The 25,349-nt window shown below is 45.3% G+C and overlaps 2 protein-coding genes across 4 annotated transcripts in view; one reads left to right on the forward strand and one right to left on the reverse strand.

Moving 5' to 3' along the window:
- Nucleotides 1-7,531, forward strand: part of sh3d21 (SH3 domain containing 21) — an 18,759-nt gene extending 11,228 nt beyond the window's left edge. For both annotated transcript variants that reach the window (XM_076280481.1, XM_076280482.1), the window contains exons 13-17: nucleotides 1,869-2,019; nucleotides 3,086-3,142; nucleotides 3,575-3,780; nucleotides 4,226-4,289; nucleotides 5,667-7,531. In XM_076280481.1, coding sequence (XP_076136596.1) covers nucleotides 1,869-2,019; nucleotides 3,086-3,142; nucleotides 3,575-3,780; nucleotides 4,226-4,289; nucleotides 5,667-5,699 — 511 coding nt within the window. In that variant the 3' untranslated portion in view covers nucleotides 5,700-7,531. The remainder of the gene's footprint in view (nucleotides 1-1,868; nucleotides 2,020-3,085; nucleotides 3,143-3,574; nucleotides 3,781-4,225; nucleotides 4,290-5,666) is intronic.
- Nucleotides 7,532-8,428: 897 nt separating this feature from the next.
- On the reverse strand, nucleotides 8,429-24,953 carry eva1ba (eva-1 homolog Ba (C. elegans)). Of its 2 annotated transcripts, none has more exons than XM_076280484.1 (4): nucleotides 24,627-24,953; nucleotides 12,842-12,967; nucleotides 10,439-10,541; nucleotides 8,429-10,176 (listed from the first exon to the last, which is right to left on the reverse strand). In XM_076280484.1, the coding sequence occupies exons 3-4, from the start codon at nucleotides 10,503-10,505 to the stop codon at nucleotides 9,713-9,715; spliced, it is 531 nt and encodes a 176-aa protein (XP_076136599.1). In that variant the 5' UTR covers nucleotides 10,506-10,541; nucleotides 12,842-12,967; nucleotides 24,627-24,953; the 3' UTR covers nucleotides 8,429-9,712. The 2 variants fall into 2 exon arrangements, with proteins under 2 accessions (XP_076136599.1, XP_076136598.1); XM_076280483.1 differs by having other exon boundaries at nucleotides 12,842-12,971.
- Between the last annotated feature and the right edge of the window lie 396 nt (nucleotides 24,954-25,349).

Genomic DNA, 25,349 nt, shown 5'->3' on the forward strand with positions numbered 1-25,349 from the left:
ACACTGGTGTGTCTGGCACACCCTTTTGTCTTTTCCTCTAAATAACGCCTAGACATTTCACATCTATCTGATGGGACTGTGGATCATTCCCATCCCCAGTTTTGGACTGCAGCTGCACGTTACTGTGTATTCTCAGTTGCAGGATGGCAGTATGAGAGGACCTTGCTTTTGGCGTCTCTAAGCAGACCTGCTGTGTTTTTCCACTTCTGATTCAGAAGACAGTTTGTCACTCACAGAGCAGGCACTGCAGTTCAAAGCCCAGACAGTCAGTGGGAATAGATGTCAAACACTTTTTTTGTCCTTTTCCTATGAATGCGCTCAACTGACACGTATGTGTGAAATGGCAGTCGCTCCTCTGCACACTTCCTTTGATGACTGGATTTGACCTAAATCTAATCTATTTTGAATGCAAAATATGCACACAATGATTCAATCATTCTATGTGTGGTTCACAGAGATGCCAATTAAGCCTTATGGAGCATATCAGCAGTCTTCTGAATGATGTAATTGTTGCAAACAGTGTGTGTAGACTATTTTAAGAACATACTGTACAAAGGAATGGACAAAGACCGGAGTATTGCACTATAGGAAATTGCCTTGGATGGCAGTTGGGGGAATAGTAATACTTTAGGGGAGACACCACCTGCTGTAACAATGTTGTATTGGGGGGCGCTGTGGCACAACAGGCTACAGCGCTCATACCATATACGGGTCCAAATGCTCACGGGGACCCAGGTTCGAATCCGACCTGCTGTCATATCCCGGTCCCACCCCATCTCTCTCTCCTACTTACTTCCTGTCTCACTCTTTACTGTCCTATACAAATAAAGGCAAAAACCCCCAAAAATATATACTTAACAATGTTGTATTGTGCACAGTCAAATTAGAGTAGCAAAACCGCACTCTCAAGTTTTTTCTCATTACTTATTTATTGATTAATGCCATGTCCACAGACACGTTTCGGCCTAAGCCATCGTCAGTGTGTGTATTGTGCACAGAACATACCACTTTATGACCAAGTTCAAACAGGAAGCCCGGAAGTTGGTTAGTTTCTGCCCCAACACCACTTATTTAAGTTCGGTATGTTATTACAAGTAGATGCATGCTGTATTTCTGCACAATGACGTTGAGTCTTGCTCCATCCTCCTCCCCAGTCATGCACATGTGGTCTTATCTCATGGGGTTCTTTATATGCAGCTGCAGCAGCAGAGGTTATATGATGCAGCATCACCTTTAAGGAAGTGCCATACTCTTCCGTGCTCATTTACGGTTACGCACGGTCACATATGTTGGGAGGCACAAGACACCCCCCGCATGCTGCGTTGATGGCGCGATTCCCGTCACGTCCCACGTGTGTGGGACACAGACACAGGACTATATTCGGTCCGAGTACTGTCGGTACAAAAACAAAAACGGTGCTACCTAACTCAAGTTGCTGCAGCCAGGCAGCTACAGTGCTACACTCTGGGGGCATGAATTTAAAGGTATACTCAGTGACCGCGAGAAACAGAGATGATCTATATAAAAAATGGCCGGATTCTTCTAGATCTAGTTCACCATGGCTAAGCATACCACCATGTACTTACCTAAAAACCCCATAAACCTGTGAATTGCATTCAGCATGCCACACAAGAGGATTACAGTAGAGTGAGAGCATTACAGCATCCTGTGGTACCCAGGCTGTTTCCTGTTGATATTTGAAATGCCAGTAAGGGTATGAGGTATCACGCCCATTTAAAGACTGGGGAGACATCGTCAACAGGAATATCCTCAAAGATCCTCTGCATTTATTTTTCTTTCCATTTTCTTTTAATGTTGGTCAGAGTTGTGTTTATCGTTGTCAAACACAGCACTTTTTCCTTCAACAGGATCAACGGCGAGCAGAGCGCAGAGCAGGAGAAAGAGAAGGAGTCCGAACAGTTTGACACAGTGGACGTGGCTTCGGAAAAACTGAGCCACCCCACAGCCAACAGAGCCAAACCACCTGGGAGAAGGCCACCCTCCACGCTCGCCATCCACGTAAGAGACTAATGCAGACCACCACCACCCCCCCCCCCCCTCCTCCCACACACACACACCTACACAGACGCGCACACACACACAGACACACACACACAATACTTCTCTACTCTCAATTTTGAGACTTCGCCAAGAAAAACTGACCATGTATGAAGGCAGTGACTCTTCATACAGAATTATTGCTACTCCTACAACTGTTGCTACTACAACAACTACTACTACTACTACTATTACTACTACTACTACTACTACTACTACTAATAATATGTTACTACTACTTCGGCTATAACTACTACTTCTACTACTAACTACTACTACTACCACCACTACGACTACTACTACAACTGTTACCTACTACTACTACTACTACTACTACTACTACTACTACTACTATTACAACTGCTACTACTACTACTACTACTACTACTACTACTACTGCTACTACTACTACTAATATGATACTACTACTTCAGCTATAACTACTACTTCTACTACTAACTACTACTACTACTACCACCACTACGACTACTACTACAACTGTTACCTACTACTACTACTACTACTACTACTACTATTACAACTGCTACTACTACTACTACTACTACTACTATTAATATGCTACTACTACTTTGGCTATAACTACTACTTCTACTACTAACTACTACTACTACCACCACTACAACTACTACTACAACTGTTACCTACTACTACTACTACTACTACTACTACTGCTACTACTACTATTACTGCTACTGCTACTGCTACTACTATTACTACTACTACTGCTACTGCTATTACTATTACTACTACGACTGCTACTACTACTGCTACTATTACTACTACTAAATATGTGTGTGTGTTTGTGTGTGTGTGTGTGTGTGTGTGTGTGTGTGTGTGTGTGTGTGCATGCATTTGCATGTGTTCGTGTGTGCATACATGTGTGTGTGTGTGTGTGTGTGTGTGTGTGTGTGTGTGTGTGTGTGTGTGTGTGTGTGTGTGTGTGTGTGTGTGTGCGACAGAGAGAGAGAGAGAGAGGGAGTCATGACTTTGTTGTGCTTGTCTACAGACTCCAGGGGACAAGGGAGATGTTGAGGAGTCAAAGAAAAAGCTGCCATCACCTAAGGTATGAGGAAGGAAACAATGTCATTGAAGTTCAGCCACGAAGCGTAGCCTCTGGTCACACGTGCATGTCCCTTAATGTGATAAGAAACAACTGAACTTTCAGTTCCTATTCCAAGTAGGCTACAAATGAACTGTGTTTTCTGGAGAACTGGTTTGGAGATCATACAGTAAGAGATCAGTCATCAGCCTATCAGCAGATTCTGAAATGAAATCCAACATACATTCAGTATTTTCATCCACTTCATACTCTAAAGGTCACATTAGATTTTGACCGTTTTTACAGGACATCACCTGATTGCATTGCAGCAAAATATCACTTAGCAAGATAGCACGCTTTTGTCAGTGTCAACTATACTGTTGTTGGTCCTTTGGGTTGCCTGTTGCCTTTGTGGGCTGTTTCAGCTGATTTGCTTGCTCTTAACCCTATCTTTAGGTCACAGAGAACCATTTACCAACCCCCGGAAAGACGGAACTTCCACACAAGCCGGCAATATCACCTCCACACCCGCTGGTTATCCCCAAGGTCCTGCCTGACCTGAAGCCAGTTGTAGCCCAGGAGAAGAGCTCGTCTATGGATGACCTGCTGGCTGAGGTCCGGGAGCTGAAGATGACCCTGGATCAGTTCAAGACTCGTCATGAGTGAGTCACAGCTAACTTTATCACCTATGCTGACAGCTTCATGTTAGTAAGCTTATATGTAAATGGCTGTAACTCACATTTATAATATGATGCCCAGTAACTCAGCAATGTGGACATCAATACAGTACAGACCTATAATAAATATGTTAACTATTTGTGAGTGTGTACACACACTTGTGCGTGCACTTTATACACACAGTCATGTGTACACACACATACACACACACACATACACAAACACACACACACACACACACACACACACACACACACACACACACACACACACACACACACACATACACTAATTTGTACATGTACACATGCACACATACACACACACATACTGTACACACACACTCACAGTAGAATACAGTAGAATAGCCAGATATACTGTATATTATTTATGCTGATAATGTATATTTCATTATGCTCTACTTTAAAGAAATGACATTAAAGAACTGAAAGATGAACTGAGAGAGGAGAGGAACAAGCGAACACAATTACAGGTGAGTTCATTTATCAAACATTATTACACAGCTCTTCATAATGCTGCAGAATGTTCCTTTCACTTGAATGGGCCTTCCCAATGTTCGGAGGTCTGATCATTTTGTATAACAGACCGTTGCTAAGTATTACAGACCGCTGTCAAAGAAAATGGGTTTTGTGCCTCTGATTCACGTCTTTCATATCACTCCACAAGTAGTCCGGTTACTTCTTGCAATGGAACTTCATTCAAAAATGAAAACAGACGGTTGATCAGCTGTGTTCTAAAGAATGTTTGATTCAAGTTCAGCGTGTGTTGCAAACTATTTGTTACTCGGCAAAAGCCATGACAAAACGTTAACAAATACATGTAAAGGGTCATATCATGTGGAGTTTATTTTTTCGTTTTGGCAAGTAGCCGTGTAATAAGCGGGATAATGTATAGAACTCTGGTCATTATCGGAAAATAAGTCCCTTCATCAATTAACTAATTTATTTAAACATTCTCTTATTGATTCATTTTTGTACGAGTAATAGTCTGCACCATACAGACGTGTGTAAAGATGTCACTGTAGAAAAACTCTCATGATACTCTCAGCTGCCCCTTTACTCTGGTGTGCCTGTGGAAGTTGTATCAGGCAGTGTTGAATCATTCAAGTGCATTGTGGGTGGGACTATCTAACAGTAGAATTGATTGGGAGACAGTGGAAATGAATGTACAGTATACACTCAGAACCAAAGATTATCAGAACCATCCCAAATATCTGGAAAATTATGTTGTCCTAGATGTTAAAAATAGATGGCTCAAAAGAGCTAACCAAGCCTACAGTAATATAAGGAAAACTAATGTGTTTTGAATAAATGTGTGCGTGGGCCTAATGGGCCTAATGTTTGTGAATAAAAGGGTTGTCAACCCCACAGTTGCAGGCCTTTCTCCAGACTTCAATTTAGAGTTCTTCGAGAAAGCTTTTGCTAAGTAGCCACTTGAGGTGTTGTTGAGCAAATGACATTTCGGCCTGGTTTCAGGTAGCATATTACTTCAGCTGCTCCTCTTAGAGTTTGGAATGACTATTGTTGAGTGCAGATCATTGACTGCAGATATACATTATATATATTCTATACAGTCAATGGTGCAGATGCTGGGATGTCCAGTTTAATTTTACTTGACCCTTTGACACTGTAAAGTGTGAACCACACTAGTGTAATTGACAGACTGAGTCGGTGGGTGGAAATCACAGGATCTGCACTTAGTTGGTCAGATCCTATCTTACAAACAGATGTTTTGTGGTGTCAGTGGCTAATCACATATCTTCAGCTTCTACTTTCCACAGTGATCCGGTCTGAGACACTTACTTTTTACTGTTCTTTTAAATATTGAAATATTTCTTCTCTGGTTACAGGAAGAGGTACAGGCTCTGAGGAGTCGCCACTAGAAGGACCAGGAAGTATAGCTTGTCACTCAGACACACTGGACAAAAGTTACACTGATCTATGATCTCCTGCATCTGAGAAATGCCACACACACACACACACACACACACACACACACACACACACACACACACACACACACACAAACACACACACACATACACAGGAACCTGACAGTTCTCAAGAGTCCCTGTATATACACAGACACACACACACACACACACACACACACACACACACACACACACACACACACACACACACACACACACACACACACACACACAAACATGGTATGGCTACTGAGAAGCAGGCACCATCTTACTTCCCAGAGGACTGTAAGTGTAACAGTATTGTACAATATAGATCAAATATATTTACAGATTAGTACAGGGTGAGGATGTTTTGTGGTGTTTGCTTTTAATGTCTACTGTTGTTATATACCAGTGTTCTGTGGGAACGTTTTATACTTTCTATCTTGGGTCTATTGTGTCTTTTGTGAATGAATCTTTTGTTGCACTGTTTGAGTTCTTTACGAGGTCTGGTAGATCAAATATTTTCATAACCTTTTGACAAAGACCAGAGGTTTTATCACAGAGATAAAGTGATATGGCCACAAAGGGCAGTCAGGTGAGTTCATTGTTTTTAATCCCCAGATACTTTGCATATACAGGCCTACGGCCACAAGCCCTTTGTATAGCATGTAGGACTTACTTGTTTTAATTGATTTTCTTTGACACTTTTTGACACATTGTTTAGTTTATTTTGTGCTAATTAAAAAAAAAATTAAAAAAATTGTACATTTGAATAGAATAATGTGCCTTATTTCATTTGTTGTGTATCACTTTTAGGACTTGTTTTACTTTTGCAATACTCCATTTCGTCAGCAGAGGGCGACTGTTATCCATCAATAATTCAGTGACTGCATAGTCTCCTTATGGAGCATCTAACAGCTGACTTTTAAAATGCTGAAAGATGTACATTGAGGAAATTGATTTATTGCTTTTTGTAATGTAATGACATATATTTTGTAGTAATGACATATATTGCTTACACACACCTATGCCCTCTCAATTCCGAGCTTAAGTCAAGTCATACATTCAAAAATGCTTAAGCCTTTTTCACTTTAATTGTCTGTTTCAGTTTGAACATGTAGATAAATTGAATTTAATTCAATAATGAAGGAGATTAAAAACGAATCCACTAAAAACCTGGACCAGCCAAACAGTAAACATGAAATAAATTACCCGGAACTGAATTGATTAAAGAAAACATTACAAAACCATTACAACATAAATATTCCAAAACCAAATGAGCAACTTCCAGTTTTGAAACCTAAAGTGACTCTCGTACTGTGACTCACTACAACAATGGCAGCAATGTAAATATTTGGCATGTCTCTTCCTGGGATCTGGTGACACGTTTCTGGCGTTGGCCCCTCACAGTGCTGGGGATGAGGAACACATGTGGCCCACAGCTGTGCTGCATTAACTCCCCATCGCTTCTGAATTCAGTTCCAGAAGAGGCTATTTTTGAAAGTATTAATGTGCATAGTGGCTGTAGTTAGACGTTTAAGGCTGCAGGGGAGTGTTTGTTTAATTGAATTAGTGTCAGTTCAGTACTGATGCTGGTCAGATGTGTAAAATAGAGCAAAAATGTGATGTGTGTGACTTGTTTGTGTATCTTTCTTTTGATGTACAAAGACGACAGGCTTACCTGGGATTAATACATAACTGTATAGGTTGTTTATTACTCAGCATGCTGGACCAAATGTATTCAGTATTTGACTAATACAGCCTTTGATGTTTTTTTGCCATGTTTGGTATGGAATGTGGTCCAGACTAGATTAATAATGCAGGAAGCTTTGGCTCTCTGAGAGACCATAGGAAATTCTTTCAAGCATTTTCAGGTTTCAATCAGTAGGCTGTGTGAATAACCTGGACTGTTCCTGGAGTCGTCCTGTCCAAACACACACACACACACACACACACACACACACACACAGGGAGACTGGCAGTACAACACAAAGGTGTCAGGTCGACGGAAAACCCGAGAGAGACTGAGGAAGGAGAAGCGAGAGCTAGGCTTGCAGCCACGGTCCTGTGTTGGGCTAATATTTTGTATTTTTGGTCTTTATCCTTTGTTTCAGCGCCAGCTCTCTTTTGTTCTTTAAATAAACTTTTGGAATTTTACACCTGACCACAATGAACCGCTCGAACTGGAGAAAGAGAGAGAACCTCAGGCACATCTCTTTCTCTGGAAATAGAGAAGTAGAGAGAGATGAGAGAGGGGAGGCAAAGCCACATGTCCGTGTTCCTCTAATAACACCAAACACATGGTCATGTGTGTGTGTGTGTGCTGTGGATCTCATTGTGTTCACAGTTGTGCTCGTAAGACGCAGGCCTGATTATAAACATCTCAGATACGCCTGGAATTCTCAGAGTAGTGCATCTCACCAGCATCTGCTAATCGTTAGAGGCAGGCAGGATGCTCCAGCAATGGTGCAAAATGCACTCATGTGTTAGTGAAGTCATTCTCACAAGAAAGGAGATCACGCATGCCTGAAGACCTCTGAGAGATGCTGCATAAAACTGTTAAAACACACAGACACGAGCCAGACACTCTTGTGACGGCCCGTCCTGCATTTGATTAGGAGGACAATTCAGTGCCTGTAGTCAAGCGGTCAGAACTGCACACAGACAGGACATACAGAGGAGATGACACCAGGGGACGGATTCATTCGTTTATTGTTTTAATGCAATTCATTTCCCCCCCCTTGGTTTTGAATGGTCCCTGACATAGACTCCAGACAACGTGGCCATTTCCGCTTCAAGTCTCGGATTTCTATTTTCAGCTCGGCAGTGGGAAAGGGGGCCGGGAGGGCAGAGGCCTCCTATCTCAATACTCCCTGACCAGAGGGAGTGACACAGGCTTTATTTTCACTCTGACCTCTCAGAGCAGACCACAGACTGCAGCCACGACCCCAAGAAAGTCAGTAAATCTCTTCAAATCAACACAAATCTAAAACAAGAGCATTTTTTCTGACCTTTAAGACATATCTGTGGAAATAATCGCTCATGTTTGTACATTACATCATGAGTGCATAAATGAGGACTTATGAAAGACCAACTGTGTTTTGCACTCCTGAATATTATCATGGGAATGCGACTGTGATATTGTGTTAATGTAATAAAATGTTTTGGGATTTAGCCCCTCTTTAACAACACATACAACATCAGATTTGTGCAAATATATCATTCCCGGTATTAATGTATCAATGTATACAGTGATAATTTGACTATAAGACACTATCAGATCAAATCATGTGATTAGATGTCGATTGACCCCTGAATTGCACATGGCTACCATATTGGTCCACACAACTTATAAAAAGACTGAAGTACCCCTCCTCTTCGTATTATGTTTTGGTCCAAATAGAACTCTGAGAGCTTTGCTCCAAATGAACAGATGATACAGTAGCCTGAAGTTTGACACAGTACACAGACTACGATAAGGTTGCTAATTTCAAGGAGTGTCATCAATATTGTTAAACCTGATTTTCAAAACATAGTTGAAACAAATTGATGGTCAGTACAGGTACAATCATCCATCTTGGTAAAAGTGATGTAATGTTAGTTCATGACACCGTGGATCTATACATATAGACTACAAGTGTTTTGGTCTACATCCAGAGATTGACATAAGCATGACGATTAGGAGGACTGTTCAGAAATGTCCCCGTGTAGTCCCACAGCATTGTCACCCTCTGGTATGGAGAGAGATAAGATCACATTCTGATGTCACAAAGCACCAAGAAGTACCCAAGAGAGCGTTGGGTCTCTGTGTTGACACACCGTTTCAAAATAAAAGCCCCCAGCGAGTGAGACGTTTAACCAGCATCTCTCAAGACGAGTTTCTCTGGTAACAGCACAGTTGGTTCTTCCCTCCAGAAGTCGCTTAGCACCTGGCATGGCCCGTTTCTTTCAGAGTTGTCCCTTAGCACCACGTGGGCACGTTAGTAGTAGTGCACTCGCCCGATGGTGCCAGTCCCGGTGCCCAGGATGTCGGGCTGGCCGTTCCTCCAGATCTCCCGGATGATCCTCTCCCGCTCCTCCAACCGTTGGGCACGTTCCAGTTCCTCTGCCGACGTGAAGACGTTCACGCTCAGCGTGCCGTCCGAGTGGCTGGTGTGGTTGCTGGCCGGGATCTCGGTGGTGGGCAGTGGCAGGGCCATCTCCACATCCCTCTCCACCGCCTCTTCCTCCCCCTCGTCCTCCTCTTCCTCCTCCTCCTCCTCCTCCTCGCTGTCGTCGTCCTCCTCGTCCTCGCTGAAGTCCTTCAGCTGCTTCTTCTCGGGCGTGGGCGACGGGGTCTTGGTGCGCGGCTTGCAGGAGATGCGCACGACCAGCAGGCAGAGAGTCAGCACCAGGCCAAAGCAAACGCCGATCACGAAATACAGACCAAAGCTCTCCGGATTGTCTGAACACAGAAGAGACATAAAAGACAAATGCCATGAATTTCAATGTGCTTTAACCTCAGTAATGACAATATCCATTCATTCATTCATTCATTTGATTCTTTTCTCAATAACACTTTTTTGACTGTTATGATGTTCAAGAGGGCATTTTTAATTATCGTGTTGTAATCTGCATTTACAAACAACAGCTAGTAGAGGGTAACAGGAATGCAAACAGATTTGTCTGGAGCTCGAGGCCTTAAGCAATACTCGCCGTTGACATACTTTTGATGTGAGCGTAGGCAGCGATGCTGTTGCTCAGCAGTGCCATCTCTGTCCTCTTGGCGTCCATCTTGGCTAGTCAGAGGGAGGGAGGTCTATGTCACACCTGTGAAAACAGATCGACATGTTTTCAAACATGGCACTCTGGACCCACTGACTCAGATGGCAGTCTCCCATCGGGCTACAGATATGGCTCTGAATGCTTTACTCTCTCTCTCTCTCTCTCTCTCTCTTTCTCTTTTCCCTCTCTCTCTCTATCTTTCTCTTTTCTCTGTCTGTGCTTTCCCTCAGTGCCCTGCACAGCACCTCCTCTCTTCATCGCACACAGACACACACCCTCCAAATGATGACGTTCACACTCTTTACGAGAGGCCGCAAACACGCCACACAAACATGTTCTCCCCTCCCACCCTGAGTCCCACCCTTGCTGCCGGCACCTCACCACATGTCTGTGGGGTAGTTTGGTTCAGGGGGGGCTCTCACCAGTGGGACAAAAGACCCACTGTATGTTCCCCGGAGCTGCGCCGTGTGGGCAGGGAGCACATCCTGGCCAACTCATGCTCATGATCCCTCCAAGGTTCGACTAGGCCCCTTGGCTTTCAGGGGTCAGAGGTTACGGCACCCCGTGACCAAAGAGGTGTGTTTGCTCAACAAAGTCTCCAGATGTAAGGGCTGTTTAGAGCCAAGCTGCTTGTTTGGTTTGTGAACTCTGTGAGTGTGATTGTATCCTGCTCTGGCAAGATGTGAGTTTGGATTTGCCAGCTCAGTGGCTAGCTGAGGATGACTCCAAACTAAATATCTAGACAATAGACTGGTGTTGTCTTTTAATTGGTTAAGAAGATTAGTTCTGGTGATTATCTCAAAAAAGCTCAAAAAGAACTGTATACTGGAAAATCTGGAGAGAGATATTGGAAGACATGTTGTGTTGATAGGGTCGGATAAAATCATCTTAGACTGAATACTGAACTACACCAGAGACTTTCTAATGAGGAGACACAGCACTCAAAAAATCCTCCATAGAAATGCATGGGGCTAGTTTGTAACGCCAATATGGCCGTTGTCTACACGTATCCCACCCCTTCCTCGGCAAAACGTCGACATGTGAATACATTGAGCCAATCATATGGTGTGTTGTGAAGACATCGTGCCAATCATGTGTTGTGAACTCGCCGCTGGAGCAAGATTGGTGTCGTGAAGCCTTGCGCATGCGCATTTCTGCTGAATAGGATGCCCGATGAGTGCCCAAAAAGCGTTACAATATGGCCTCCAAGTGGAGGGACTTGCCTAAAAGGACTTTGACTACACCCAGTTCTGTCAATATGCAAAGCCAGTCCAAGGGAGAGTCCCTTCCTCAGACCACAGCTAGACCGGTGAAACTTATTTGAGGCCAGCATCATGGTGACCGGCTAGCGACGGGGAGGCTGAGTATGTGTCATCCTAATCCCTGGGAGATGGGACTGTACACAAACACATCCTGCTGGTTTAGTTTGGTTTTGTTTGCTCCCATTGTGTTGTCCCCACCATGTCCTGACTGAGAGGAGAGGCGTCGGCTCACATCCGCTGCCATGGATGCATGCTGGGTAAAACACACGCGGGAACGTCCCTCCTCTTCTTTGGTCTTTTCCTCTTTCTGTTTTCTCTTTTCTTTTCCTGCTGGCCTCTCTTCCACTTCTCTTTCGATCTCTCTCTCTCTCTCTCTCTCTCTCTGTGCCTGTCCCTCGAGTGAAAAGCTGTTTCCAATCTGAGAAGCGAGGGAGGGAGACGGTGTGGAACAGCCAGCCCCCGGGTCATACAGTCCTGCTGGCTCTTACTGGACTTCCTGTGTACCACCCCACCCCCCCACCCCCTGCCATCCCCACTCAGTCCCACGTCATCTCTCTCTTCCTGCTGACTCCTGCTTTTCTCTCGTCGGGCTCTATTGTCCCGCCAACTCCGTGACATCACCACGGGCCACGTGAGAAACTGAGACCCGGGGACAGGTGGCACGTGATGGCGTCCGTGCGGGAGACCACTCTCAGTGGGCGGCACTGCGTGATGCCATGGACACACCACATTTAACTCCATTTAACTTTCGCTGTCAGAGTTAGTTAAGGCCAGATGAAACTGAGCAGGGACAACTCCTAGTTAGAACGTTTTTGCTCACTCACTCACTCACATGAGCATGCCACACACAACTGATAAACTGTTAGTCAGTCCAAGACAAAATGCCACCAAGAATAATGGAACACTGGGTAATATTTAGATAACAAAGATGTCTTTGTTTATTCAGATTATACACATAAATTTATATGATTAACAACTGGACCATAAACCAAGAGTGCTACCATGCCAGAAGAAGTGAAATGTTTGTAAATTCAACAAAGGCAAATCTGCTGCCGGTTATTACAGCCACTATAAATCTCTCACCAGATGGTTCAGCAGGACGATGTTGGGGTTAGTCCATAGTGCAGGGAAATGGCACTGTTAAGCCACGAGTCCGCCGGCCTCTCAAAGAAGTGGGTTGTGATTCCTCCCTTATGCAAACTTCTTCATCTGGCTATCCAAACGACAAGAGTACACACACATTCATTCAAACACAGACACAGACACACACACACACACACACACACACACACACACACACACACACACACACACACACACACACACACACACAGGCAGACATAGAGAGAGAGAGAAAAAGAGATGTCAGAATGCATTAGGTGAGTGCTCACTGAGGCATCTGCAATGCAAACAAATCTCTGAACCATGGCAACCAGAACGTGTGCTCAAGTCAATATGCCCACTTTGTAAATCTGCAAATCTGATGCATTCAAGCAAAGTTCCTGATATACTGCCTGTGTGACAGGTCTGATCCTTAGCAAGGTTGTGACTGAGAACACAACAGAGGACTGGGGTGAGAAGAGGGTTTGCTTTAATGTTCCTATAGAGTTCTTCATCGAAGGAGATCAGATGCTGGAAAAAAGACTGGATCATGATTTCTATATATCCATCTGTTTATCCCAGAGTGGGTTAGATTCTACGGCCTCAGCACAGTGCAGCTTCTCACGTACATTAATGCAAAAAATATTCAGCCAAGTAAAACCACTTTTTCAAAACAAACGGTGAGTGAGCATGGCCCAGTCTCCATTTTGACCAGACAAGAGAGACATAGAGAGAGAGAGAAAGGGAGAGAGAGATGTGTGTATGTGTATGTTTTTTTTTATATATATCTATTCACAGATTTTGTTTTATGACTGTTATTTAGTCTTGATGAGTTCTAGACATTGTATGCTTTGGCAACACTTTCTTCACGAATTGTCATGCCAATAAAGCGTTTTGAATTTGAATTTGAATTTGAGAGAGAAAGAGTTCTCCCAGGCAGACAGGAAAAAGCCAGGTGGAGAGAGAGAGAGGGAGGGAGAGAGAGAGAGTGAGTGAGAGAAAAAGAGAGAATGGACCCCTGAAAAGTGCCGAGCTGTGAGTTCTGCTGGAGCTGCACGGACTTGGAAAAAACAACAGCTGGCAGCTGAGGTTGGTTTAGCTGAGCCCCTGTGCTAAGGCGGCCGCCGCCGGCATCCCAGAGCTGATTCCCATCTCAGCAATCTCCCCCGGCGGAAGTGGAGCAACACAAGCACGGCACGGTCACCATGGCAGCGGCGCTACAGCGCCTCAACACACGACACCCCAGAGAAAGAGTGGAAGCGAGTGGAAAAAGGAGAGAGGAGAGATTTGAGGGTGAAAGAAAGTGAAAAGAAAAAGGGAGTGGAAGGAGAGGAAGGGAAGAGAGAAGGGAACAAAAGGAAAAAGGGGGAGAGAGAGAGAGAGAGATGAGAGGGGTGATGATGGTCTTGTTTTGGGGGGGGGGGGCTGCCAGCAGGATCTAAAGTCTGTCCTCCTCCTCCTCCTTCTTGGCTTCCTTCCTTTTTAATTACTGTGGCTTATGTCTAAACAGACAAGGTCAACACAAGGGATTCCGCAGTGTAGGAGAGCTCTTTCTCTCTTTCATCTGAATCCATTTTATCCAAATCCGCCTTTCTGCCTTACTGTCCTTAAACTGCCTGTTAGCAAAGGACTAGGAAAACAATAAACACCCAAAATGTTTAAACAATGGTGAATTATTTAAAAATACTTTATTGGTGTTTTTCTTTAGTAAAGCATAATAACTCAAAAGTTACAGACTTTCTTATGAAAAGAGTTTCTTAAGGGGAAAAAATAGATACATAGGACATAATGTGTCTGGGATAATTACTGGTTACCAGGTTATTTTGTGTCCTTTTTCCACTGCCAAGCAGACCCATTAGTCTTGTCAGAGCTTGGGCATCTGCACATGCAAGGTAATGGCAACCGGAGGCTCGTTTAAGGTCTATCTAAACACTCATTAACCTGCCGCGTTGTTTTGTGTTGTTTTGTTTTGGCCCTGGGAAGGAAATGATTTCCAGACACCCCTCGATTCCCCCACCCCACGCAAAGGTCTCAGTTCTGCCATTTTCCTCCCATGACTTCATCGGTTTTTATCCCAAACATGTTCACAGGCACCTTGACAAACAATTATGGCAAAAAATGTCTAGCAGTGAAAACTTAAGATGCTCTTTTTAACATGGGAGCTGGAGACACTGTTTTCATCATAGTGTCTCAATAAAGTGCTTTTGTTGGTATGACATGTCCTGCTTAAAGATGAGACACCCAAATCTTGCACAGTGTCAACCTGATATCTAGCAACACCACCCAGGGGGAAAGCATAGCTCATATTGAAGCCACACAAGTCCCACGAAACAGTAGAGCCAGAGAGCCTTGGGAATTCCACTGTAACAGGCTGCACATTGAGGACAGTTTTGGGTGGGACACATGGATGATCTCTGAAAAGGTAACGCACCCATTATCTTCTTTTGTGGGATATTTTTGTCCATGCAAAGAGGACTACAATAGAACTTCCTTCCCCTTGGGTCTTCCCCTATCTCCCATGCAGCGCTATCTCGCTCCTATCCTGATGCAACACCCATGTCTGAGTCAGCCCAGGGACACCACAACTGCTCATTCTTCTGAGCAGCCTCACCGCCTAGCCTACTTCCTGTACTCGACAGGAACGCTTGATTAAGTTGTGTGCTTCATTTAGGGACATAAACTTGTCTAAACAAATTTGTTTTTTTTTCCCTGCCGAGTGATAGGGAGGCTTAAGGCCCGGTTATACTCGCCGCACCGGACCGGTAGCGCGACAACGTGACGTCAAAATGACGTAGATCTCTCTGGCGCGCCAGGGTTTTGGCCGTGTAGCCCACGGTAGCGCACCACTCATTTTTTTTCAGACGAGCGCGACAAGGCAGAAACAGGAAGATGGACTAGTTCGAGGGCAAGCGAGTTGCAGTGTTTTGTTACAGTCGTGAATTTTTAATAGTTTGCTGGATAAGTTAACAAAGTTACCAGTCAGAGTTGCAACACATGGAATTAAGAGGAAAGAATAGAAACAATTTATTTTCAAACAAAGGATATCTATTAAGGCCTGAACAAAATCTCTTTCCACTTCAGGAAATTACACAAACTCAGCCAGCTGCTAGCTAGCTAGCCAGCTAACTAAACTGTTTAAATGATTAAAATTTCCCTCGGGATGACTAAAGTATCTATCTATCTATCTACCTGTGCGCACACCTTGGAAACTAGATGATAATGATGGTGGTAGTTGTGAATAGTAGCAACCAAAGTCTGAAGTACCATCACAGAGGCTAGGTAATAGCAGAGCCCGTTTACATTCTCTGCTACTAGTGTTTCTTAATGCAGCTTCTTCTGCTGTGTAGCCTAACGTAGTTAGCGTTAATCTTTTCACAACAGCGACACCTCTGTTCAGGAGAATATTGCAACTAGTGTCGTGACCACGACGCGCGAGTATAAATGGTTATGGCGCTTCTGTGACGTCACATTGTCGCGCTACAGGTCGGGTGCGTCGAGTATAACCGGGCCTTAAGACTGATGTCCACAGATGGCCCCTGTTCATCCCATGGGGTGAGAGGAATGGAAGCTCCTCTCTCTCTGATGCAGAAGTCTCACTCGCCAGAGACAAATCTTTCACTCAGACCGTTCACCGCAGCGTTCCTCTCACAAAGCATTACGGGATGTAATCAGACTGGATAGGAGGAATCCGAGAAAGAGGCAGTAATTGGGCCTTCAAGTGAGTGTGTGTGTGGGGAGGGGGGGGGGGGGTAGCCAGATTCATGTCCTCTGTCATGATGGTGCTCGCTGATGCCAGCAAAAGCAGGGGATATTTTTGATAGGTAATGGTAATGTTGCAGTGGCCACAGGAATGCCTGGAGAAACCAGACGACTTGTGGTTAACCTAGCACGAGGCTTGAGAATGTATAAAATAACATTTAAATTTAGATTTGATTACATTACACTGTTTTTGCCCATAAATGTTCCCACATTGCCGGGGCAAAGCAGCGGTGTTGTGGCATCCATGGTGCGAAAGACAGAAAGAATACAGAACATTGAGCAGCTTGGTCACTAGACGGACTTCAGGAAATAACTGGGAATCTGAAAGCGTGTAATGGTCACAACAATGCCTCAGAACACTTGTTCTGATTCCGATTCTGAAATCCATTATGGAGTGTCTGAAAGACTGAATGTGGGCCAGAAGTTGACCTAAGCTGTCAACAATGCTTTGCATATTTTCTGCGAGTCCAAACCACATAATACATTTTGAAAGTCTGCTTGTTTTCAAATCAGTATCACGGAATACTGGATATTTATCCAACCAAAGTGTATCTGTGTAGAAACAGGGAATCTGTTACAACTGGCTAGCTTTGCTGTCTCTTTATTTCATCACACATTCCAAAATGCTGACCTGACAACACTGACACCAAGTTGAAATCCCTGATGATTTCTCATTGCATCAACACTGGCCAACGTCACCTGACTGCCAGTGTTGTGCCAGTTCACAGCTTTTCTGAACTAGTTCAAGTTCAGTTCATACATGCTCAAAGTGAACAGTTCACGTTCAAAGTTCACAATTTTAATTCTGAACTAGTTCAAAGTTCAGTTAATTTTACTTTTTTTGTGAGATATTCAAATAAATACTTTTTTTCACACTACGAGCTAGAAATCACTATACGTTCTTTGAAGCTGCTCATTGTAGACATTTGCTCATGACACTGCAATTGTGGGTTTCTTACCAGGTGATGAAACTTGCAGCAGTACAGACAAGGTAGACTTATATACATAGTGCAATGAAATCCAGCCCTCCACGCTCTCGTCGTTGTCTGCTACGCGGCGTTGCTATGCCTACCCCGCTCTGCTGCAATTCATCACGGGTAACGTTGTGCGGAAGCCAGTATGCTATTCAACTATTCTCAGCCGGACACTACGTTGCCCGCAATGCATTGGGCACACAATGTCAAAACCATTTCTGTCTGGTGATACATGATTCTCTCACCAGCGAGAATACAGGAGGGAGGAACTTTCTCTCGTTGCGTTTCAAAAGAGAAAACAGATGTCACTCAGTTTTCAATGGAAAACAAATTCCAACGTTCATTTACAGTGATGTCTGCCGTTCATGACACATAATGTGAACTAATTCACGTTCAAGTTCTTTATTAAAAAATGTGTTGCGTTCAGTTCAACGTTAACGAAAAAATGAGTGTGTTCAATGAACGCGTTCTTTTGAACTCGTTCACGCACAACACTGCTGACTGCTAACCCCAAGATGGATGGTAAATGGTAAATAGAGTGTATTTTATTGTGCTTTTCTCTAAAGAGCCGTAGAGACTTATGCCTCTCAGTTTACCTACTCACACACACATTCACACATACCGATGGTGAAAGGCTGCCATGCCAGGTGCCAATCAGCACATCGGGAGTGATTGATGAAACTGGGCAGACAGCCTAACAAAACTCTCTCTATAGGGCCATAGTCCCAATCCACAGAGGTGGTGAGGGTAACGTTCCAGCCGATAAACCAGTACACATCTCTGGCCACATCCAGGCACTTTGGAGGGAGTCTGGAGAACAGCTTAGAAGAGCATCATCTGGTGAAGGCATTTGCAGTATCAGTTGGCCATGGGGCTCTCCAAGGCCTTGAAGATTGTTGGAACAATTTAGAAAAGAGGGTCTACACTTTATTTTCTCTCTCTGTCTTTCTCTCTGTCCCTGTCTCTGTATCTCTCTCTCTCTCTGATTTCTTTCACTCTCTCTCCTTGTCTCTATCCCCCTTTCGGTCTCTCTCTCCCTTTCCCCTTGTCTCTCTACATGCCTCTCTCCATGTATCTGTCTCTGTCTCTCTCCCTCTCCCCATGTATCTATTTATCTCTCTCTCTCCTTGTCTCTCTAAAAGTCTCTCTCCCTCGTTACTCTTCTGACGTGAGATCTCGGGGACCACGCTGCTTTGTGCGTCGGCGTCGTTGCTCCAGCCCTGGTGTCCTGCCTGCGTCGGGGGGGCTTAACGCTCTTGGAGCGTGGTCACACATGTGGTTGCCATCAGCCCCACTGACCCCTCGCGCTCCGCAGAGCCGACCCCAGAAAATGGTTGCCAGCTGGGGGGGGGGGGGGACACTGAGACCTCGTACTCAGAATTGAAAACTAATCTCATAGCACCCACGCCGGGAAGAAAAAAACGGCACCTCTGCTGCTAAAATTAGTTCAGGGTCAGGGTTTGGTCGTATAGGTGAGAGATGGCTGACGGAGAGGCTTGGAAGTTTACCGCCAAACTTGAAGCAGGAAATGCCTTGTTGAAGACCCTCTCTGTGTTTCACACAGGTTCACACACTCTCTCACACACACATGGGTCACAGTCACAAGGACGCAAGTTTAGGCTGATGATTCCTCTGGTCACTCCCAAAGAGCCGCACTTGCAGATCCTGAGCTTTGCCAGTCCATATAGGAGCGTTGCCATGCGTTGACTTTACTAGTGCCTGTTGCCATGCATGGACTTAACCAATGCCTGTTGACCAATGCATAGTGGGTAGAACTTGCTGTCATGCACACCTCAAAAGAATAAGGTGGGTAGAACCTGCACACCTTGGAAGAATATGGTGGGTAGAACCTGCTATGTCATGCATGCCTTGGAAGAATAAGGTGGGTAGAACCTGCTATGTCATGCACGCCTTGGAAGAATAAGGTGGGTAGAACCTGCTATGCCATGCACACCTTGGAAGAATAAATATTATGCTGCTATACGGACAACCTTTCTATTTCAAAACACACAAAACTCTATGTGTCCGTGTGCATTTGTGTAAACATGCATGTGTGAGTGCACACACTTTTGCATATGTGTGTGTGTATGTGAGTGTGTGTGTGTGTGTATGTAAGTGTGTGTGTGTGTGTGTGTGTGTGTGTGTGTGTGTGTGTGTGTGTGTGTGTGTGTGTGTGTGTGTGTGTGTGTGTGTTGATGAGAAAGTGTATGTACATGCATCTATGTATATGATACTCACTGGAGATCCTAATGTAAGAGGTTTTGGGGGGGATTGGGTTTTTTGGGGGGTTCTAGGCATTTAACAGATCCCAGATGTGTTGTTGAGAGGAGACAGAGAGCAGACGAGCCCAGCACTTTGCTTTGTAATTCCAGAGGGAGAAAACACATGGCTAATCTTCACATGGGCCCCTCTCCTGCTGCCCCGCCCGCCTAGGACGCCTAGCCAAGGCTATTCGTACCAGGGGTGTAAATAGACACTCCGTAAAAGTTATTAGTTTGGACTACTGTAGAGACAGATCACAAATTAAAATTTTGCCTTTTAGAAAACCAAAGCTGCACTCACTTTTAAACTGTCTCACACATTTCACTATTTGTGACAATCACTTGTTCTCTTGTTCTTTGTCTTGACTGTTGTTGCTAGTGTCTTGTCTTGCCTCTCAAACTATGAGGATGTTGTTTGTTACTTGTTTTTATGTTTCTTTTATGTATCTGCCTAGGGACAATAGATGAAAACTAGCTATGGTGCTAACTCTAGCATATTTACATTGTGTACTTGTACTGATGTCCATCAATATGCACTGTCCCGTATCGAAATAAACAATTAAATAAACATTTAGATCAGTAAGACTGGAACATGGCTTTGCTCGTTAACATGTCAGTGGTTTACCGTGGAGCCTTGCCAGCTCTGTGAACCTGCCCTTACTCTGTCTCATGTCTCCATCCACAGCTTAGCATCAGGGACATGTGCGTGTGTGTGCGTGAGTGTGAGGCCATGCTTTTTGTATGCTGACTGCAGAGTTTTCAAACGTCAGGTAATCCAGCCTGACCAGATCCAAACGCATCCCCGTGAGCCTCCTCAAGCTCTGACTTGTAGCCAGATCCAGTCAGCAGTGTCCTCCCAGAGCAGAAAAGATTCTCCGCTGTCTGAATTACAATAAGCTTTTCAGCAGCCTCTGCTTTTCAGCACAGTGGAGCCAAACATGGTTCCCTTTGGTTCCCTTTTTTCCAGCGCCAACATGGTTCCCTTTGGTTCCCTTTTTCCAGCACAGTGGAGCCAAACATGGTTCCCTTTGGTTCCTTTTTTCCAGCACAGTGGAGCCAAACATGGTTCCCTTTGGTTCCTTTTTTCCAGCACAGTGGAGCCAAACATGGTTCCCTTTGGTTCCCTTTTTCCAGTCGATGCAGAAGAAAGCAAATGGGTAAGACCCTGCATGGGCTATGCTGGATCCCCTCTGTATGTTTTTTTAAAGTCCACTAACCCCCAGGTGATCCCAAAACCTCGATGCCCAGAAATAGAGTGTGATCTCATCTACGGATCAATCTGAGCCGACGGGTACTAACATGCCCAGAACAACACCAACCTCCCCCCCACACACACACACACAACCATACATGCTGGATTCATTACACAGTATTTGTGATTACTGTATGACACAAAACACATGTTCTACCCACCCGTATCCCTACCCCTTTCTCTCTCTCACAAACACACACACACACACACACACACACGCACAAATACTGCCCACTACCCCTTAACATACACACGCACTTTCCCTCACAAACACATACATATTACACTAACTTCCCTCTACCCCTTAACACACACTCTCTCTCTCTCTCTCTCTCTCTCTCTCTCTCTCTCTCTCTCTCTATCTCTGCCACACACACATACACACACACACACACACACACACATTGCACTACATTAACTCGCTACCCCTTAATATGGGTGGCTGGGAGGCATTAACCCTGTCCTACCCACTTTGCCCTTTAAAGGCTGGGATTGTCCACAGTTGTGTGCTGTGATGCTCACTGAAAGCCGGCCAGGAGAAGCAACACATGTCCTGGCTTTGCTTAGAAGAGACCAGTGCAGAGAGATGACTGGAATTGGATTCTCATGTGCTGCAGCCTCAGGCTTTTTTGATAAGTAGCTCTGCATACATACACTGAGACCGTGTTTATTGTTAATAGTGTGATATGAGTAAGTACAAATTGCCATTGAAAATTCGCAGTAGCAACCGTGGAAAATAAAAGGCAATGACGCAGTGTGCTCTATCCTCGAAAGCAATGTTTAAAGACTTTGGATGATGAAACAGGCAATTGCAGTTATGATCGCTAGGGTCACTCAGTTGTTCCACTGAAGCGGTAGATTCTAATGCGTTTCTCCAGAATCGCTCCTGGAGAAATAACTCAGAGAAATGTCAAGTCTGATAGCTTGTTTTGAAGTTAGTCCCCTGTGAAGTGGTCTGTGGCTCTGCTCTGAGTGTGAGTCTGAGTGTGTGTGTGTGTGTGTGTGTGTGTGTGTGTGTGTGTGTGTGTGTGTGTGTGTGTGTGTGTGTGTGTGTGTGTGTGTGTGTGTGTGTGTGTGTGTGCGTGTGTGTGGTTGGGGAGTGGGGGATGAGGGGGTTGAGTCCCATCACTCCATCACGATTCGGCTTTGTCTTGTAAAACACGACCTGAGGCAAAAAGGGGTGTTTGCTGTGAAGAGGGCGCAGCGTTCGCCTCATCAATCACTGTCAGATAAGCCTGCCAGCACACGGGACGAAGAGGAGGAGGAGGAGGAGGAGGAAGAGGAGGAGGAGGAGGAGGAAGAGGAGGAGGAGGAGGAGGAAGTGGAGGAGGAGGAGAAGAGCAACACACACTGGCACATCTGCTGCACCCTCCCCCACCGTGACTACACCGCCTCCTCAACCCCGGCTCAGACCGCCCGGAGCACGTCTGCTCACCGAGCTGTCTGTAGCTGTCCATCAGTCTGTCAGGACCTCGGCTGAATCACCTCCCCATCCTCTCGCCCGCACCCTGCTCCCTCCCCTCCCCCCCTGACAGCGATTACACAGGATCTCACCGCTTCCCGGCCGGCAGCCCCGTGTCTCCTACACGTCCCGCGCGGGAGTTTAGACAAGCATAGAACGCAAAGGATTGACCCCTGACCTCTCCGAATCCAGAGGGCATGTCAGCCAGTGGCACTCACAATAGAGATAAGGGGGTGGGGATGGGGGGAGCAGGTAGAGGGGTAGATAGAGGAGAGGTGCAGAGTTCTCAAGGATAAAAGTGCACTTAGCAGAAAGATCCGGATAAGGCAAAAGATGCTGGTGCAGCGAGAGGATGGGGGTGTGGGTGTGGGGGCAGAAGGTGCTGGTGCTGTGGGAGGATGGGGGTGTGGGTGTGGGCAGGGGAAGGAGGCCAGGGTGTTTGGGTTTACAGATAAAGGGAGATAGGAAATGGCTGGGCTGTGACTGGAGCATGGCATGACAAAGCGGTGATGGTGGAATCTCCTCACTAGTGTGCACACACATACACACACACACACACACACACACACACACACAAATACACAAATACACAGACACACACACACACACACACAAATACACAAATACACAGACACACAGACACACACACACACACACACACACACACAGCCAGCCAGACAGACAAACAGACAGACACACACACACACACACACACACACACACACACACACACACACACACACACACACACACACACTCACACACATTCCCTAACCTCCATAACATGCCTTTCACGACCTGTCATCCATCAGCCAGCCGGTGAGTCGAAGCAAAACAAACAGCCTCTCACTTAGAGCCAGTAATCAGTGGTGAGTCCATGCAGACTTTGGAGGATCCATGTCATTCACTCAGAGACCGGGAGAGGAGGAGAGGGGGGGGGGAGAGAGAGAGGAAGAGAGAGAGTGAGAGAGAGAGAGAGAAAGAGAGAGAGTGAGAGAGAGAGGAAGAGAGAGACGGGGCAGTAATTGTGGACCTGAATAGGCAAACTTGGCACTGAACACCACAGAGCCTTTATGTGTCTGTTGAAAATGGGGTCTGAAGTCCTGCTGAAGCGTGACACTGTATCCCCCGGCCCCACAGCCCCCTGTGCGTTACCCCTGTTGACTCTCTCTCGACGCAGCTTAGAGAAACACAGAGCATATCAGGATGTTTGCTTGGACTGTGGCGGAGTGTCAAGCCATTTCTCAGCTCTGAGGCTCGCCAGTGGACCAGCTGTGTGTGTGTGTGTGTGTGTGTGTGTGTGTGTGTGTGTGTGTGTGTGTGTGTGTGTGTGTGTGTTTGAGTGTATGTGTGTGTATGTGTGTGTGTGTGTGTGCATGAGTGTGTGAATGTGTGTGATACTGAGATCAGGCAGTGAACCAGCTGCACAGACAAATGCAGACAAACGCAGTGGGGCTGTCTTTCCTCTTCCTCCGGCTGGTGCGGGCGATAGTAAAATGGTACAGCATTCGCACGAACACAGGGTGTGTAGGTGTGGGGGGGGGGGGTGCATCTCTCCTAAACCACTGATTGCTCTCTGCAGTTCTGCTCAGCATAGAGTGAGATATAGCATTGTGGAATGACTGACTGTGTAGACTGTGTCTCCAACCTGGTTGGGGAGTCCTCATGCCCTTTCACCATAACACACACACACACACACACACACACACACACACACACGTGCACACTCCCAAGATACTGCACATGTAATGAATTAATAAGCCCCCCGCCCTGTTCATTATGTTTTGAAAAATAACAATGAGGTGGCACTACTGTATATCTTAACAGCTTCTAATACAACTCTAAATCAAGTTTCACAAGTTTTTCACTAGAACTTCACTAGAACTTTATTTTTCAACAAACCAATCAGTCATTCCAACAAATCCATTCACCTTGTCTGACAAATGGAGAGCATAGGAAATATATTCTGTAGAATTGCATCCTTTATCTGTTGAAGTAATTAAACAAGATAAAACATACATGCAAATTTCTCAGTAGAAATAGATATAATATCACTCACCCAAAACAGTACTTCAAAGAGTCCCAGAAGAGTACAGAATCATAGTTAAAAGTGTGATAACTGAGTTGTTGGTTCCAGCAGCCACCACAACAAAATCCAATGTCCAGGTGTCCAATGCATGCAGGACGAGTCCTGGTCTCTCACTCTGCTGTTGATCAGCTTGTATGTGGGCGGCTCACTCGTACGCACACATGCACACACTCACTCACACACACACACACACTCACACAGGCAGGCAAACACACACGCTCACATACACGCACGTTGACAGAGTCAGGGGAAGAGGTGGCGACTTCCTCCCTCCGCTGTGGAGTAACAGAGTTTTCTTCGTCCCCACTCCGCTCGGCAAACAGCAGGAAAAGCTGTCATACAATCCCTCCCAAAGAGAGAGAGAAAGAGAGAGAGAGAGAGAGAGAGAAAAAAAAAGGAACTGCCAAAAATGGGCAGGGTTTTGGAGAAAAGGGAGGGAGCAAAGGAAAGACAGGGGTTGGGGGGAGGGGGGCTCCCCTTGTTGTTAAGGCAACAGGCGGGAGCGAGAGGCAGCCTGAGACAAATTAACTAAAATTTTCCACACTAAATAAAACATGAGAGAGCACGTTACATGGAACAAGCCATGACTGACAGACAGGGCTGTAGGCATTCCACAGCCACTTTGATGATTTTAAAAGAAAATAAACCTCCTCTGTCACTTCAAAACGTTCAGTCTATTTGGACGGAGGAGCA

The sequence above is a fragment of the Alosa pseudoharengus genome, unplaced genomic scaffold, assembly GCF_046254945.1.
Source record: "Alosa pseudoharengus isolate Yale_2024_CS ecotype anadromous, Long Island Sound unplaced genomic scaffold, YU_APseudo_1.1 YU_APseudo_1.1_scf_12, whole genome shotgun sequence".
Classification (NCBI taxonomy): domain Eukaryota; kingdom Metazoa; phylum Chordata; class Actinopteri; order Clupeiformes; family Clupeidae; genus Alosa; species Alosa pseudoharengus.